Below are 13,694 nucleotides of genomic sequence, written 5' to 3'. Positions count from 1 at the left end.
GCTCTAGGGCTACTCCCAGCTCTGTGCTCTGAGCTCTATGCAGAATTGGGGATTGAACCCAGACCTCCTACATGCAAAGCCTTTGAGCCATCTCTCTGGCCCTGGATCATTTTTAAACAAAGGAAAAAGAAACTGGCAAAGCTCCTTTTACTCTAAAACTGCATTCACAGTGTGGGGGTAGATAAGACAGAGTCCACCATGCTGGTGCTTCCAAAAGGGGCCTCCAAAGTGCCGCAGCTGAAGCCAAGGAGACACCGTGGAGGGGGGCTTGGCGGATGCAACGGGGCCGGGAGGAGTGAGGGTGGCCGGCAGGAGCCAGGAGAGTGGAGGAGGGATGCACAAGCCGAGGCCCTTGGCTGGGAACTGCCAGACACGCCCTGTGGCTAGAGGGCAGGGGACATGACAAGTGGGAAAGGAGCTTTCAGCCCACCCCCTGCAGGTGGGGTCCCAGGCAGACTGGGTGAAAGGCTGGGGGATAGGCTCACGACCATGAGGGGCACTAGGGAATCTACTTGAGGGTGTAAGGGGGCTTTCCAGGGTCTTTTCCTGACCACACACAGACCCAGCTCCACCTCAGTCTGTCTGCCAGGGAAACAAATGCTCTTCCAACCAGGCTGTGCATGGGGACACTCCGGGGTGGGAAGCAGGCCCACTGTCCCCCATCTGTTCTTTCTCTCTTTCCCCCATCAGGTTCTCCTTGTCCACTGGCAACTTTCTTTTGGGGACTCCGCTCCACTGCAAGTGAGGTGTGGGAGGGGTGGCCGGCCAGCCCTGGGGATGAGGCGCCAAGAAGGGCATTGGCCAGCCTGGGCACTTCCCCTTCAAGCCATGACTCTTAGCTTCAACCGGGAAGACAACGAATGGCATTAAAACACCAAATAGCTGCTGGAAAGGCCTTGGGTACAAGTTACCAAGGAGAGGGGCCAGAGTGATAGCACCAATTTGTACCTGGTCAACCCCTAGTTCCATCTCCAGCATCACATATGGTCCCTCCACCCCCACCCCGAGCACTGCCAGGAGTAATTCCTGAGACCAGGACCCAGGAGTAACTCTTGAGCATCACTGGGTGTGTCTCCCCCACCCCCCCCAAAAAAGAAAAAGAATAAAAATTTACCAAGAAGAACAGGACAGGGAGGGGGTAGTTCTTAATATGCTAAAGAACATAAAGGTAAGCCCACAGACCAAGAGTGCATTTCCTGGTAGTCAGTAGCAGTTAGCCATCAGGAAAAAAAAATAAGAAACAAACGGACGAAGGCGTCTCTTCTCTCCCAGCCCCACCAACCCTTCTACCTAATGCCTCTGCCAGAGTAAGACCAGGGGTATTCTCAGCCAGCAACCACTTCTCTCTGCCCAAGCCCAGTCTGTGGTCATTTGGACCAGCAACTTTCAGCCAGTCCATGCCGCCTGCTGTGCCACTTCTCTTGTGGTTTTCCTCCTTTTCAAGACTGGAATCTTGCCCACCAGGATCCTGATTACCACCTCCTGCCCGCCCCTCGCCTTGGCACAAACAAGAACACCACCCCCCCACAACACCAGCCTCAGATGGACAAGTCTCCTCTGTGTCTTTGGGGCTTTGGGGCTCTGTGAGGGCATGGGGGGCACCACCAGCCTGGCCACCTCCACCCGCCTGTCTTCCCAAACCTGCACCTGGGTCACGTGGCCAGGACCCCAGCATGCCTCACTCCGGGTGCTCCTAAACTAGGGCACTGTTTCTGAAGCCCACCCTTATTGCAGATAGTTCTAAAACGGCTGGTGATCCCATCTCTCAGAAGAGAAAGCAACTGGACTCACAAATATAGGACAAGAAGACAAATAAAATTAGTACTTTCTGAAAAGGGCATGATATCTAGAAAATACAGAGGGGGGGGGACCAAAAAACCACTAAAAGTAACAAATCATACCCATTGGTAGATCCCAGTGTCCCTTATGGTCCCCTGAGCACCACTAGGAGTGACTCCTGATTGCAGGGCCAGAAGTAAGCCTTGAGCACTGACGGGTGTGTCCTCAAAACAAAAACTAGGGGCTGGCGTGATAGCACAGTGGGTAGGGCATTTGCCTTGCACACGGCCAACCCGGGTTCAATTCCCAGCATCCCATATGGTCCTCTGAGCACCGCCAGGGGCAATTCCTGAGTGCAGAGCCAGGGGTAACCTCTGTGCATCGCTGGGTGTGACCCAAAAAGGAAAGAAAACAATAACAAAAACAACAATGACAAAAAATAATAGTCACAGTGGAACATGAACGTACAGAGCAGCCAAGGGCGTGGCTTAGTGGCACAGCATCCGCCAGCCAGACCCAAATCACCATACTGCTCCACTTTGAGGAGTATACTCCCTGGCGCTGTCACAAAGCGAACTCCCAGCACACTACCGGTGTGTTCCCAGACTCCACACAGTGACAAAGGGAAGAGGAGGGGAAGAATAAAGATAACATTTACATGACTCAGTTGGATTCCTAGATATTAGTGACAGGAAGGTTTAAAAATCACAAAAAAAAAAATCAATGTGGATTTTTTCCTCTCTGGAGAAGCTGTGTTTCTCTTGAACATGTATTTCTCTTCACATTTCTTTATTTTGTTTTGTTTGGGGGCCATCAAACACTGACATGAATAAGCCCCGCCTCTGCTAGGGCCAGCGCTGGAGGCATGTGGGCGCCCCGGTTTATCCCTGGCACTATGTGGCCTCCTGAAAAACAAAACGAAAGCTGGAGAAAAGCTGACACTGGTGGTGGGATCAGTGCTACAATACTGTGTCTCAAACTCAACTATACGTAACTGAGAATCACAGTGCTTTAATACACTAAATTAAAAAACAAATCAATTAGTAAAACAAGACACCAGCCTGTCCAGAGAAGAGGCTGGGCTACAATGGAGGATATGTTTAGTTTTATCACCAATAAATTATTTTTAAAAAGGGATGATCCTATCAGTATAGTAATAAGCAAGGAAGGGATTTGGGTCCTTACCCCCAGATTTAGATAGATGTAATGTGATCAAAGTTTTTCTTATAACAATAAAAAAGTTGAGACAAGGGTCTGGAGTGATAGTACAGGGGGCAGGGTGTTTGTCTTGCATGTGGCCAACCCGGGTTTGATTCCCAGCATCCCATATGGTCCCCCAAGCACTGCCAGGGTAATTCCTGTGCATCGCCGGGTGTGACCCAAAAAGAAAAAAAATAGTTGAGACAAGAAAAAAAAAGCAAGATCAAAGCAGTTAGAGTGGTCATTTTGGAGCAGTGTGAATGTGGACTAAATGGCAGGGCCATCACTGGGTTACTGTGATGTGGGGTACTGGAGGTTGTGATGCCAGCAGGGCATTAGACAGGGGCAACTCTATTCATACCCAGTGTTTACAAGAGAATGTCAGAATGTCTCCATTTACTTAAAATGCTCCTGAAAAGCCAAGTCCCACTCGAGGAGGTGGATGACAGTGAAACAGATCAGCAATAAGAGAGTGAAAGAAAAAGCAAACGCAGCCAAATGTTGTCAATTGTTAATCTGGGCGAAGAATGCGATGCTCACATATTCTTTCAGCCTTCAGGGTTTGAACACTTCCAAACGAAGAGTGGGGGGCGGGGAGGGGAACAGAAAGGAAAAAACAGAGTCCAGAAGAGTTGCAAGGAAAAAGAAAAGACTACAACAGAGCTCAGGACTAGCTTAGAGATAAATGCAAATTATAAATACAAATGAATGTTGGACAAATCTCATAATAAACCTCAAGCAGAAGAAAGTTAATATTTTTACAAATGCGAGTCATAAACAAAATAGTGTATTTGTTCATGCTGGAGTTGGGACATTCCTAACCACTAAAGAAACAGTAATTTAAATTGGAAATAAAGCAGATATGATATGGAAGATACTTCAAAGGGCTAAGCATAGGCTTTGCATGCAGAAGGCCTGGGTTCCATTCTCAGCGCTGCATGGATCCCTGGGTATTGCTGCGAGCCACCCTGAGCACTGCCGGGTGTGACCCAGAGCCCTCAAATAAATAACCAAACAATAAAAATAAATAGTCATATGCAGAAATAATTTTGAGGCATAAAATACAATCAACAAATACAAAAAGGAAAGCAACAACAAGAAACAATGAATAGTACTGAAAAAAAATACTGAGATGTGCATTGACTTAAAAATATAAAGAAAAAAATATAAAGACCTGGGGGTGGAGAGATAGCACAGTGGGGAGGGCGCTTGCCTTGCACTAAGCCGATCCAGGGTCAATCCCCGGGACCCCATATGATTCCCTGAGTCCTCCAAACCCATCCTTACTCCTAGGTGTGAGAGCCAGGAGTCAGCCCTGCACACAACCGGTGTGGCCCCCCAAACAATAAATAAAATTTGTTAAAAGTATAAAGATCCAAATGAAAATTCCCTTTGGTGAAAACTATCACAAGAGGTGTGTTCAATAGAGTCAGAGAGATTATACAGTGGGTATGGTGCTTGGAGCCAAGTTTGATCTCCTGAGTCTACCACAAGTGAGTCCCCTCATTTGCCCTCTCTCCTTCTGGACAGGAGTCTCCTTCACTGTGAGGAGGCGTAGCATGGAGTCTGTGTGTGTGTGTGTGTGTGTGTGTGTGTGTGTGTGTGTGTAGGGGGGGTGCTTTCCCAGTGCCAGGCTGCGGGACTCTCTTCACATCCCAGCCACACTTGTGCTGGTCCCCAGCCCAGCCCTTCTACCTGCCTGAACTAAGACCTCCATTTTGGAGCAGAGTGAGCAACCCCAGGAAAAGAGGCCTCCTCATCCAGATATCCCCCACCTCGAAGCTGAAATTGGGGAGCAATACTCTCTGGAGGAATGTAAGAGAGTGGAAGAGGCAGCCCACCCCCCCGGCCCTGGTACCAAGGCTCAGCAGGATCACCACACACTTACGATAGTGCCCACATGCGGTAAAGTGGTAGTTTTCAGCTGTCAGAGTGCGGGCTGGGACTGCTGGTCGGGCAGGCCTGTGTAACCCCTGCTCTGAAGGCTCCCGCGCACCCTGTGAGATACAGAATGTGGCAGGCTGCGGGCACAGTGGTGGGCTGGGAGTCTGGTCTCTGTCGCAGGCCCAGCATGCAAGAGCACAGGGGAAGATGCCTGGCAGCAAATGAGCCAGAAAAAGCTTGTCAGAGCTCTTTGATCACATGGGAACTGGCAGTGGGGGGACACCTGACTCTGTGCACAGTGGCAGCAGTACCTCCCCCCGCCCCGAGCTGTCATCTGCCTGCTGGCACAACAGATGATTACTTGGAATGATAGCTCCTTCCAGGTGCGGCTGCGCCCCCAAACCTCGACCACCCCATATTTTAGAAACAGGTGAAACCATGAACTGAGTTTTCTTTAGCATCACATCTCCACATTTCTGAAATTCAGTGTGATCATTCCTTCTCTCCTACCCCCTACAAGGGGGTGGGGCAGGGAGTTTGGTCCCCACATGTGGTGCTCCACTCCTCGCTCTGTGCTCAGGAATTACTCCTGGTGGGCTCCAGGGACCAACTGGGATGTCAGGGATCAAACCTGGGTTAGCTGTGTCCAAGTGAAACACCCTACCCACTGTACTATCTCTCCAGTCCCATCCCTCCCATGCCCTGGCCCTAGAAGTACCTGGACTCCCAACTGCAGGGCTGGGTTTGAATCCCTGCACTCCCACATCATGTAAGACCTTGGACAACTCACTGAACCTCTTGGATCTCAGGGTTTCTTTGATGGGGGAAGGAGCAAGAAATATGGCAGTGGTCAGCATGACTCACTGTGCCCATTCACGCCCAATGGAGGAGGGCGGTGGCTGTTGGGGTGCACTGTCCCAACAGCAGGATGCAGGGCACGTAGTGCAGCAGGAGTGAGAGTTGAAGCCAGCAGGGTCTTTATGTTATTTCCGTTCTCAACAGTCTGGCCAGATGGGGTATAATATCCACAGACAGGGAGATTGTGCGTCATCCATCACAAGTGGGTTTGTGTGTGTGTGTGTGTGTGAGAGAGAGAGAGAGAGAGAGAGAGAGAGAGAGAGAGAGAGAGAGAGAGAGACTAGGCAGCGCTCAAGGGTTTGTTCCTAGCTCTGCTCTGAAATCACTCCTGGTGGAAACATGTTGGGTGCCAGGGATTGTCACCTGGGTTAGTCTCACACAAGCAAGCATCTTACCTTCTCTACCATCTCTCTAGCTGCCTAACTGCTGTTAGAGTAATCTGGGCTTTTGCTTTCCAAAAGGCCTTCGCCCATGGCAACCCCTGCGGCCCATGTGGGAGTGAGAGATAGAACCAGCTTACTCTAAGGAGGGCTGTATCTCCTACCCTTGAATAATCAGACCACCCCACTCTTACAACCCACAAAAGGACACCCTCTGGGCCCTGCCCCGGCTTCATCTCAGCTTCCCTGAGCTTCCTGTGCCTTCACCACACATGGCCACTTGTCACACTCTAAATAGGCGAGTCCTTGGGATCTTGATGGTAGATACACATATTGAAGGGCAGATGGATGGACAGACAGAGAAGATGGTGGAGCAGGTGGATAGGTGGGGGGAGGGATGGATGGATGGGGATGGATGGATGGATGGATGGAAGGAAGGAAGGAAAGCGAATGCATAAAGAGCTGTTATTGAATGGGTAGCTGGGTAGTTGGCTAGAAGGATAAGCAGCAGATGGAGCTCTAGGATTGAGCTTTGTAAACTGTGAGTTGTGACCCTATTGAATGTGGGAGATGTGAAATGTCTAGTAGTGGTAAAAGGTTTCTGAACACACAAGGATCAAAAACTAACTCAAAACCAACTTCAGGTCTTTTGGTAGTGACTTGCCTGTGTTGCATTTTTCAGACAAAAACACGAGTGGAAAGTTCAAGGTTCCCTAGGCTAGGAGACATATCTCAGTTACCTGCATGAGAATCGAGCTCAAGAGCCTCATCTGGTCTGAAGGACCCTGCTGTGGGGTGAGTGAGCTCTTACTGGTGGGCAGAACTGTTCTAGAACAGTCTAAGTGCTGGGTAAACTTCACTCCTCTTCCAGTTTTTGTTTGTCAGCTTTCTCTCTCCCTTGCCCAGGTCTGGCCTTCAACAGAACTCCCAGGACGCTGGGATGAAGCTCCCCCTTCAGCAGGAAGGAGAGGCTCCGGATCACAGAAGTCTGTGATCCACCAGATCACAGAAGTCTGTGATCCACCGGATCACAACCATCTATGATCTGGAAATGATCACTCGTGGCTAGCCAATGGCAGAGACACTGCTCAGCTACTTTAGCTTCCATTTCTAGAAAGAGGGATGTTTTGGGTTTCAAACTGACCTGGGGAGAAGATTATAGAACAGAAAGGTGCCCCCAAACTCTCTCTGACAGTTGTCAAGGCCTTTGCATGATTGAACAGAAGCAAGAGAGGTTGGAAGCCCAGGGATGGACAAGGAGAGTAGGAAGGAAATTGAAGACCAGCCCCAAAGTTTGCATTTTTTGAGAGGGGCCTCCCCAACAACTCTCAGGGACCCTGGGACCACTGCCAGGAACACAGAGCCTAGTCACATGGGTCCTGATGGGCCACTGCTGGGCCTGGAGTTCTTGATGGCCCCCAGAGCCTCCCCAATAGCATAAAGGAGACCACGCCTCCCATAGATTGGGCCTGCGGGTCCCAAACATGTGCTCCTCTCATTTGGGACACCATCCTGGTTCCTGGGACCAGATCTTCACCCCACCTCCCAGACACCCTGGTTCATGACAGCTTCTCCAGAGGCTCAGAGCTAACTAATGGCAGCTTGTCTGATAATGTGCAGTAGAAGCCGGCTGTGTGGATGCTGGACCGCGCACTTCACACCAACCGAATGGAGGCCCACAGCACTCCACAGGAAAGGGACTGCTGTATTTTGTCCTCTTTTAAAGAATGAGCAAACTCAGGCCAGGGGAGGTTAGGGGGGAAAAAGCAAGAGTCAGGGGTCAGTACGGGCTCAGGGTACTAAGCTCATCAGGGAGCTGCTGCCTGCGTTGGGGTGAGCTGCTCTGCATCCCTTCCAAGGAAAAACTTCCCATCTCACATGACCAGCTCACATATGTCCATCTAAGTCCCTATTTTTCCTACTCTCATTTCTAAGTCAATATACCAGGAATTCTGGGAGCTAGAGAGATAGTACAGTGCGTAACCTGGGTTCGATCTCCAGCATTCTGTATAGTTCCCTGAGCCCCACCAGGAGTAATTTCTGGGTGTAGATCCTGGAGGAACCCCTGAGCATCACCAGGCACAATGCCCAAAATAAAATAAATGAGGGGATTTTTGAGGGACCAAAAATGCACGCAGAAAACGTCAGTACTCAAGCCCATACTTGATTCCACACCCAGGAAGAACGCTCATTCCCACTCCACTGCCCTATATGCCCTGCTCGGTGGTGGCAGTTTCTCAGGTCTTGGTTTTGATGACCCTGACAATTTTAATTTAAAAAAATCTTTGTTTGGGGGGGCCACATCTAACAGTGCTCCTGGTTCTGTGCTCAGGGATCACTTCTGGCAGGTGAGGCAAACACTTTCCTCACTGTCAGTCCATGACCTTGAGAATTCTGAGAACTGTTGGCAAGGTATCAGGTGAAATGTCCCTCAGCTGGGGCCTGTCTAATGTTTAGTCTCCTAGATAAGGCTGATGGGTTTGGGGAGGTAAAGGCCTATCCCACCCCATCATATCAGGGCACAAACTCTCTGTATGACATACATAGCACCACTGATGACCCTGGGGGCCAGTGGGCCTCGGGTTGGCCAGGCTTCTTCCTCATAAAGTAGCTCCTCCCCCTCTTCCCAGACCAGACAATGCTTGCCAAGGACCAATTCAGCAAACATCTGAACTTGGACACTCAGGCAGGTCTCAACGCAAGTCACTGCACTTTCTTCAGTATAGAGTTTTAAAGTCATTCATGCATGCCAGTATACTCCCACAGACAGCTATTTTATGCTTTGCAATCTATTGTGCCTGTTAGTGAAAAGCATTTGGTTCTGGTATCACTGGCATGGGGGGGGGGGTGGTAAAATGTGAACAGGCACTCCCAGAAGCCAGAAGTTTCCCAAACCACATAGCTAATCTGTTTTTCACCCTCCAGTACCAGCCAAGCTGGGTTCTCAATGTTGAAGCCTGATTTAAAAAAATAGAAATTTGGTGCACCTTATTTTGTAAGGGGTCCCTGGCTGCAGGGACAGGATAGTGCCCACCTGTAATGCACATGAGGACTGGACAGAGTATGGGATCAGCAGGTTTGCAAACTCTGACACCCAGGCGACAGGCTGAGAGACTCCTACAAGCCTCGGGCCCTGTCCGTGGTCCTGCCCGGGTTTCCGATCTGCCCAGTAGATTCAGTCACAAGGTACCCACTTCTCCAACCTCCTCCTGCAGGCAGCAGAAGGCTGGTAGGATTTAAAATGCTCCCAACTGTCTGACACATGGGATGAAGCGAACCAGATGAAACATAATAGGAACAGAGACTAACAGACTTCAAGAAACTGACACAGAGCACAAGCCCTACCTCTTCGACAAGACCTGGTTACTTAAAGAACCTTTTATATGCCTTGTAGTAAGCAAATGTAAGGGTGCAAATAACAGGCACACGGTGCCATTGTGGGGAGAAAAATGGTGCCAGACAAATGCCGAAACGGACATTTTTGGGCCGAATAGGGAACTCTGCATCAGGTCTCTGTATATTAGATGAGATGAGAATTTACTGAAGCAGAAAAGTGCTGATCATTTACTGGAAAAGAATTCAGGTTACAAAACAGTATGCACAGCATGATCTCATTTGAAGGAGACAATCTACATAGATGCAGAGAAATGTCTCTGGAAGGATGTGATCAAGGAGTCACAGCGGGGCTCCCTGGAGACAGGGACATAATACTCTTTGCTTGCCCGTATTTCTAATTTGCTGCAAAATATACAAATGAACTGCTTCTGTAATAATAAAAGATTGGACTTTAAAAAGAAAGAAATTGCTGGCCCTCATCTAGAGTGAAGAGGAATGCCAGGCTGGCAGAGATTTCTCTTCTTTTCTGGGATAACACACCCAGATGTGTTCAGGGCTTTCTCCTGGCTCTGCCCTCAAGGATCACTCCTGGCAGACTCGGGGGGCCATACAGGATGTCGGGGATTGGACCCAGGTTGGCCAAGTGCAAGGCAAACACCCTCCCTGCCATATGTTGCTCTGGCCCCTCACAGAGATTTCTAAGAAAGACCACTGGATGGGGAAGGGGGGGCTGTCCGGGAACAAAAACTTAACAAGTGAAAAGTGAGGGTGCCATCCAAAGGCAGCCCTGCATCAGATCACTGTGTGCATGTGTGAGGCAGAGGGGCTGGCCTGGTTCTGGGGTTCTCTTGGCCCCAATCAAGATTGTTCTAGGGAAAACTGAGTCACATAATTATGGACCATGGATGACAGCTCCCGGGCCAGCAGCCAGAGGTCTGGCCCCTGGAGCAGAAGGACGTGGTGTGGCAGTGACCGGGGGTGCCAGGAGCAGGGGAGTGTGGCCTGGAGGAGATGGGGGAGGGTGCAGAGGGGAGCAGGAGCAGGACCTGTTTTTAAATATGCAAAGGCTATCACACAGAGGCAGCTCCTAAGTCCCTGTGTACAACCCCAGGGACAGTGACAGGCAAGGCTGGCTCTAGAATGCATGCAGAAGAAGGCCGGACTGGACAGGAGCTGTTCAGCCTGGGGGTGAGGTGGGGGGCTGGCTCATTCCTTCCAGGGAGTTCTGGAGCACCCTCCCCCCATGGAGGGGCTGTGGTTCAGCCAGAGGTGGACCATGGAGAGAAAGAGGGGCTCACTAGCCCTTGGAACAGGCGGCTTAGCCCATCTCTGAGGAGCCACAAGCAGGGAGGGCGGTGGGGGGAAGGGGGTGTCTGCAGGGAAGGGGGATGGGGTATCTGCAGTTGTCTCCCGCGGAGCCCCAAAGGGCAGGGCCTGCTTCTGATGGCCATGAGCTTCTGATCCCGCAGCTTCCTTCCCCTGGAGACTCCCCTCCAGGCCATGCCCCCCAAACATGCTAAACTGTCATTGTCAGGTAGAGAAGACAAGAATCCAGGGCCCCTGATATCTTCTGGGCCTGGTGTTCTGGGCCCGAGCTGTCCCAGGAAGTGCCCAATTGAGCCCCAGGGTCCCCAGTTGCCCCTACACAGCCCACAGCCATAGTCCAGTGGGAACTCACTGCTCTCGGCTTCTGTCACTGGGAGCACTGGGACAGCATGAGGGTGGGGGTGACGCTTACCCCTGGCCCCAGATCTCAGCCCCTGTGCCCAGGCATGAGAGGTCACCGGTGTCTTGGGCATTTACTGCCATTCCTTAGGGATCCTCTGCTTCCAGCCCCGCTAACAACCCACACCGAGTCTCCTTTGCCCCAACAGACACGCGTTCCCCCCAGAGACATCCCCCAGCTGCGGTTATACCGGGCTCTGGGGGTTCTGTGGGGCCAACAGTGCCAGCAGCCGGCCAGGTCTGTGCAGCCCCGCATGACAGGGGGTCACTGGGTGCCTCTTTCCTTCCGCCGCCCCAGTGGAACACCCCAAGAGTCCTCCAGCGGGGCGCGCACCTCCCCACCGCACCGCCAGGACACGGCTCTCCACCCTGCACAGGGAGGGGAGCGAAGGGAAGGGGCATCCGAGCCGAGCCGCCGGAATCTGAGAGCTCTGTGACCCCGAGGAGGGGAGCCCTGGGCCCGCCGGCGGGGGAGGGGCGTGAGCAGAGCACCCCCACCCCACCCCTAGGATACGCCGCGTGACGCTCTCGGCCGGGGAGCCGGCGGCCGAAAGAGGGGTCCGATGGGTGGGGGGACCCCGGCGAGGGGCCCTCCGAGAAGGGGGTCGCGCCCCGCCGCGGGCAGCGGGGCGGGGCGCGGCGGGCTGCGGGGAATCGGGGCGCGGGCCTTACCTCCTCGCCCTGGCCGAAGCGCAGCCCGAGCGCCGCGACGCGCTCCACGCGCAGGAAGCCGTCGGGGTCGCGGCCGCACACCTCGAACACCTGGCGCAGGCGGCGCACGGAGCGCAGCAGAGCCGCGGGGGCGCCCGCCCAGCCCGCGCCGCCCGCCATCCGCGCGGGCCCCGCAGCTAGCCCGGGCCCCGCGCCGCCGCCATCCCCGCGCCGCGCGCAGACAAAGGCCCCGCGCGCCGCCGCTGACTCCGTTTCCCCCGCCGCGCCGCGCCGCTCCCGCACCCGGGGACAGCCGGGGCGGGGGCGCGCACGCCCCGCCCTCCCTGCTCGCACCCGCGCCCGCCGCGCCGGACCGCAGGCTCCCTCCCCGCTCGCACCCGCGCCCCGGCCCGCCGGATCCCTCCCTCCCCGCTCGCACCCGCGCCCCTGCTCCCCGCTCCCTCCTCGCTCGTACCCGCGCCCCGGCCGATCGCTCCCTCTCCGCCGCTCGCACCCGCGCCCCGGCCCGCCGGATCCCTCCCCGCTCGCACCCGCAGCCCCGGCCCGCCGCCCCCGCCCTGGCGGGGACCCGGCAGCGCCCGGGCAGTGCCCGTGGCCCGGCGTGTTCTAGGCGCGTCCCACTTTTGCCACAGTCACACGCGGTCCCCGGGAAGCAGAAGCACAGAGAGGGTCTTGCACACGGCCGAGGCCGCACGGCGGGGCCCCGGATGCCACAGAGCCAGCGCACCGCTGGACAGAGCCGGGCCGCCTGGGGCTGCACAGCCCTCCCCGGAGCCCGGGGTCACCCCCAGGCCGGGAAGTGCTGGGCGCGGAGGAGGACGGAGAGGGATGGGGCTCACGGTCTTCCCGGACGCTTGTCCCCGCGGGTCACCCAGCGCACACCTAGACGGAGGGGCCACAGACCCCCCATGGCAGCACCAGCTCCCCGCCCCCACCACCCAGTCTGCTCAGAGCCTGCAAGGCAGCTGCTGCACCAGGCATCCTGCCCCACGCCAACAGCTCCCCTCCGCCCCCAACACCCCCCCAGGACTCTCGCTCTCCTCTCCTCCTCCCTCTGTGTGGCCCTCGACCCCACTACTTGCCTTGACTGAATCCAGCTGCCCTTCTGCTTTCTGGCTCAGAGGACTCCTCCCTCTAGAAGCCTTCTCTGATAATCCCTCCACCTTGCTTATTATACTAAATTCCAGTCCATATACCTGCTTGGCTTATACTATCTGTTGGTGCAGTATCCATTTCCCCCACCCCCAGCCCGCCAGGGCAATGTCCTGACCAACTTCTCAGCTCCCCTCACCAGGCCAGAGGTGACATGTCTGTGGTCCCTGTCCCATTTGCAGAAACCAAGTTTCCTTCTTGGATTTTCCAGCTCCACATGCACCAGACATAGACCAGGTGTGGGAACTGGAGGTAGCTGCCTGTCCCTGGAACCCTTGGAATTCCCCCTGCAAAGCCCTGCTGGTAAAGAGACAGTCCAGGGGAGAAAGTCCGGGAGAGATAGTTCAGGGCTCAGGTGCTTGCCTTGCCTACAGCCGCCATGGTGACACAGCCAAAGCTCCCTTTCTCACTCCCTCCCTTTCTGCAGTTTTACCCTGTGGTGGTGGTGGTGGTGGGGAGGGTTGCATGGTCCATGTCTGCCTCTCTCACTGGGCGTGGGCTGTACCTCACATCAGGATCTGGGGTGCTCACACACTTCCGTTTGAGCACCTAAGCTGTACTGGCCTGCTGGAGGTGCAGGAAAAGGGGAAGCCGTCGCCCTGCTGATCTGAGAACCGACTGGCTGGCAGGTGGAGGGGGTGCACCTGGTGAGTCTGAGACAGACCCTTGGAAGGTGCCGCTCACAGCTCACAGGGGTTCCTGGTCAAT

General features: G+C 54.1%; 1 protein-coding gene across 1 annotated transcript in view; it reads right to left on the bottom strand.

Annotated features, from left to right (window-relative positions):
- The window catches only part of RAB11FIP4 (RAB11 family interacting protein 4), a 100,855-nt gene extending 88,723 nt beyond the window's left edge, over nt 1-12,132 (bottom strand). Inside the window, exon 1 of the mRNA XM_056126831.1 lies at nt 11,835-12,132. Coding sequence (XP_055982806.1) covers nt 11,835-11,993 — 159 coding nt within the window. The 5' untranslated portion in view covers nt 11,994-12,132. The remainder of the gene's footprint in view (nt 1-11,834) is intronic.
- Between the last annotated feature and the right edge of the window lie 1,562 nt (nt 12,133-13,694).

The sequence above is a fragment of the Sorex fumeus genome, unplaced genomic scaffold (assembly GCF_029834395.1).
Source record: "Sorex fumeus unplaced genomic scaffold, SorFum_2.1 ptg000063l, whole genome shotgun sequence".
Taxonomy (NCBI): domain Eukaryota; kingdom Metazoa; phylum Chordata; class Mammalia; order Eulipotyphla; family Soricidae; genus Sorex; species Sorex fumeus.
The sequence above is the reverse complement of the archived record's forward strand: the minus strand, read 5'-3'. Positions and strand labels throughout refer to the sequence as shown.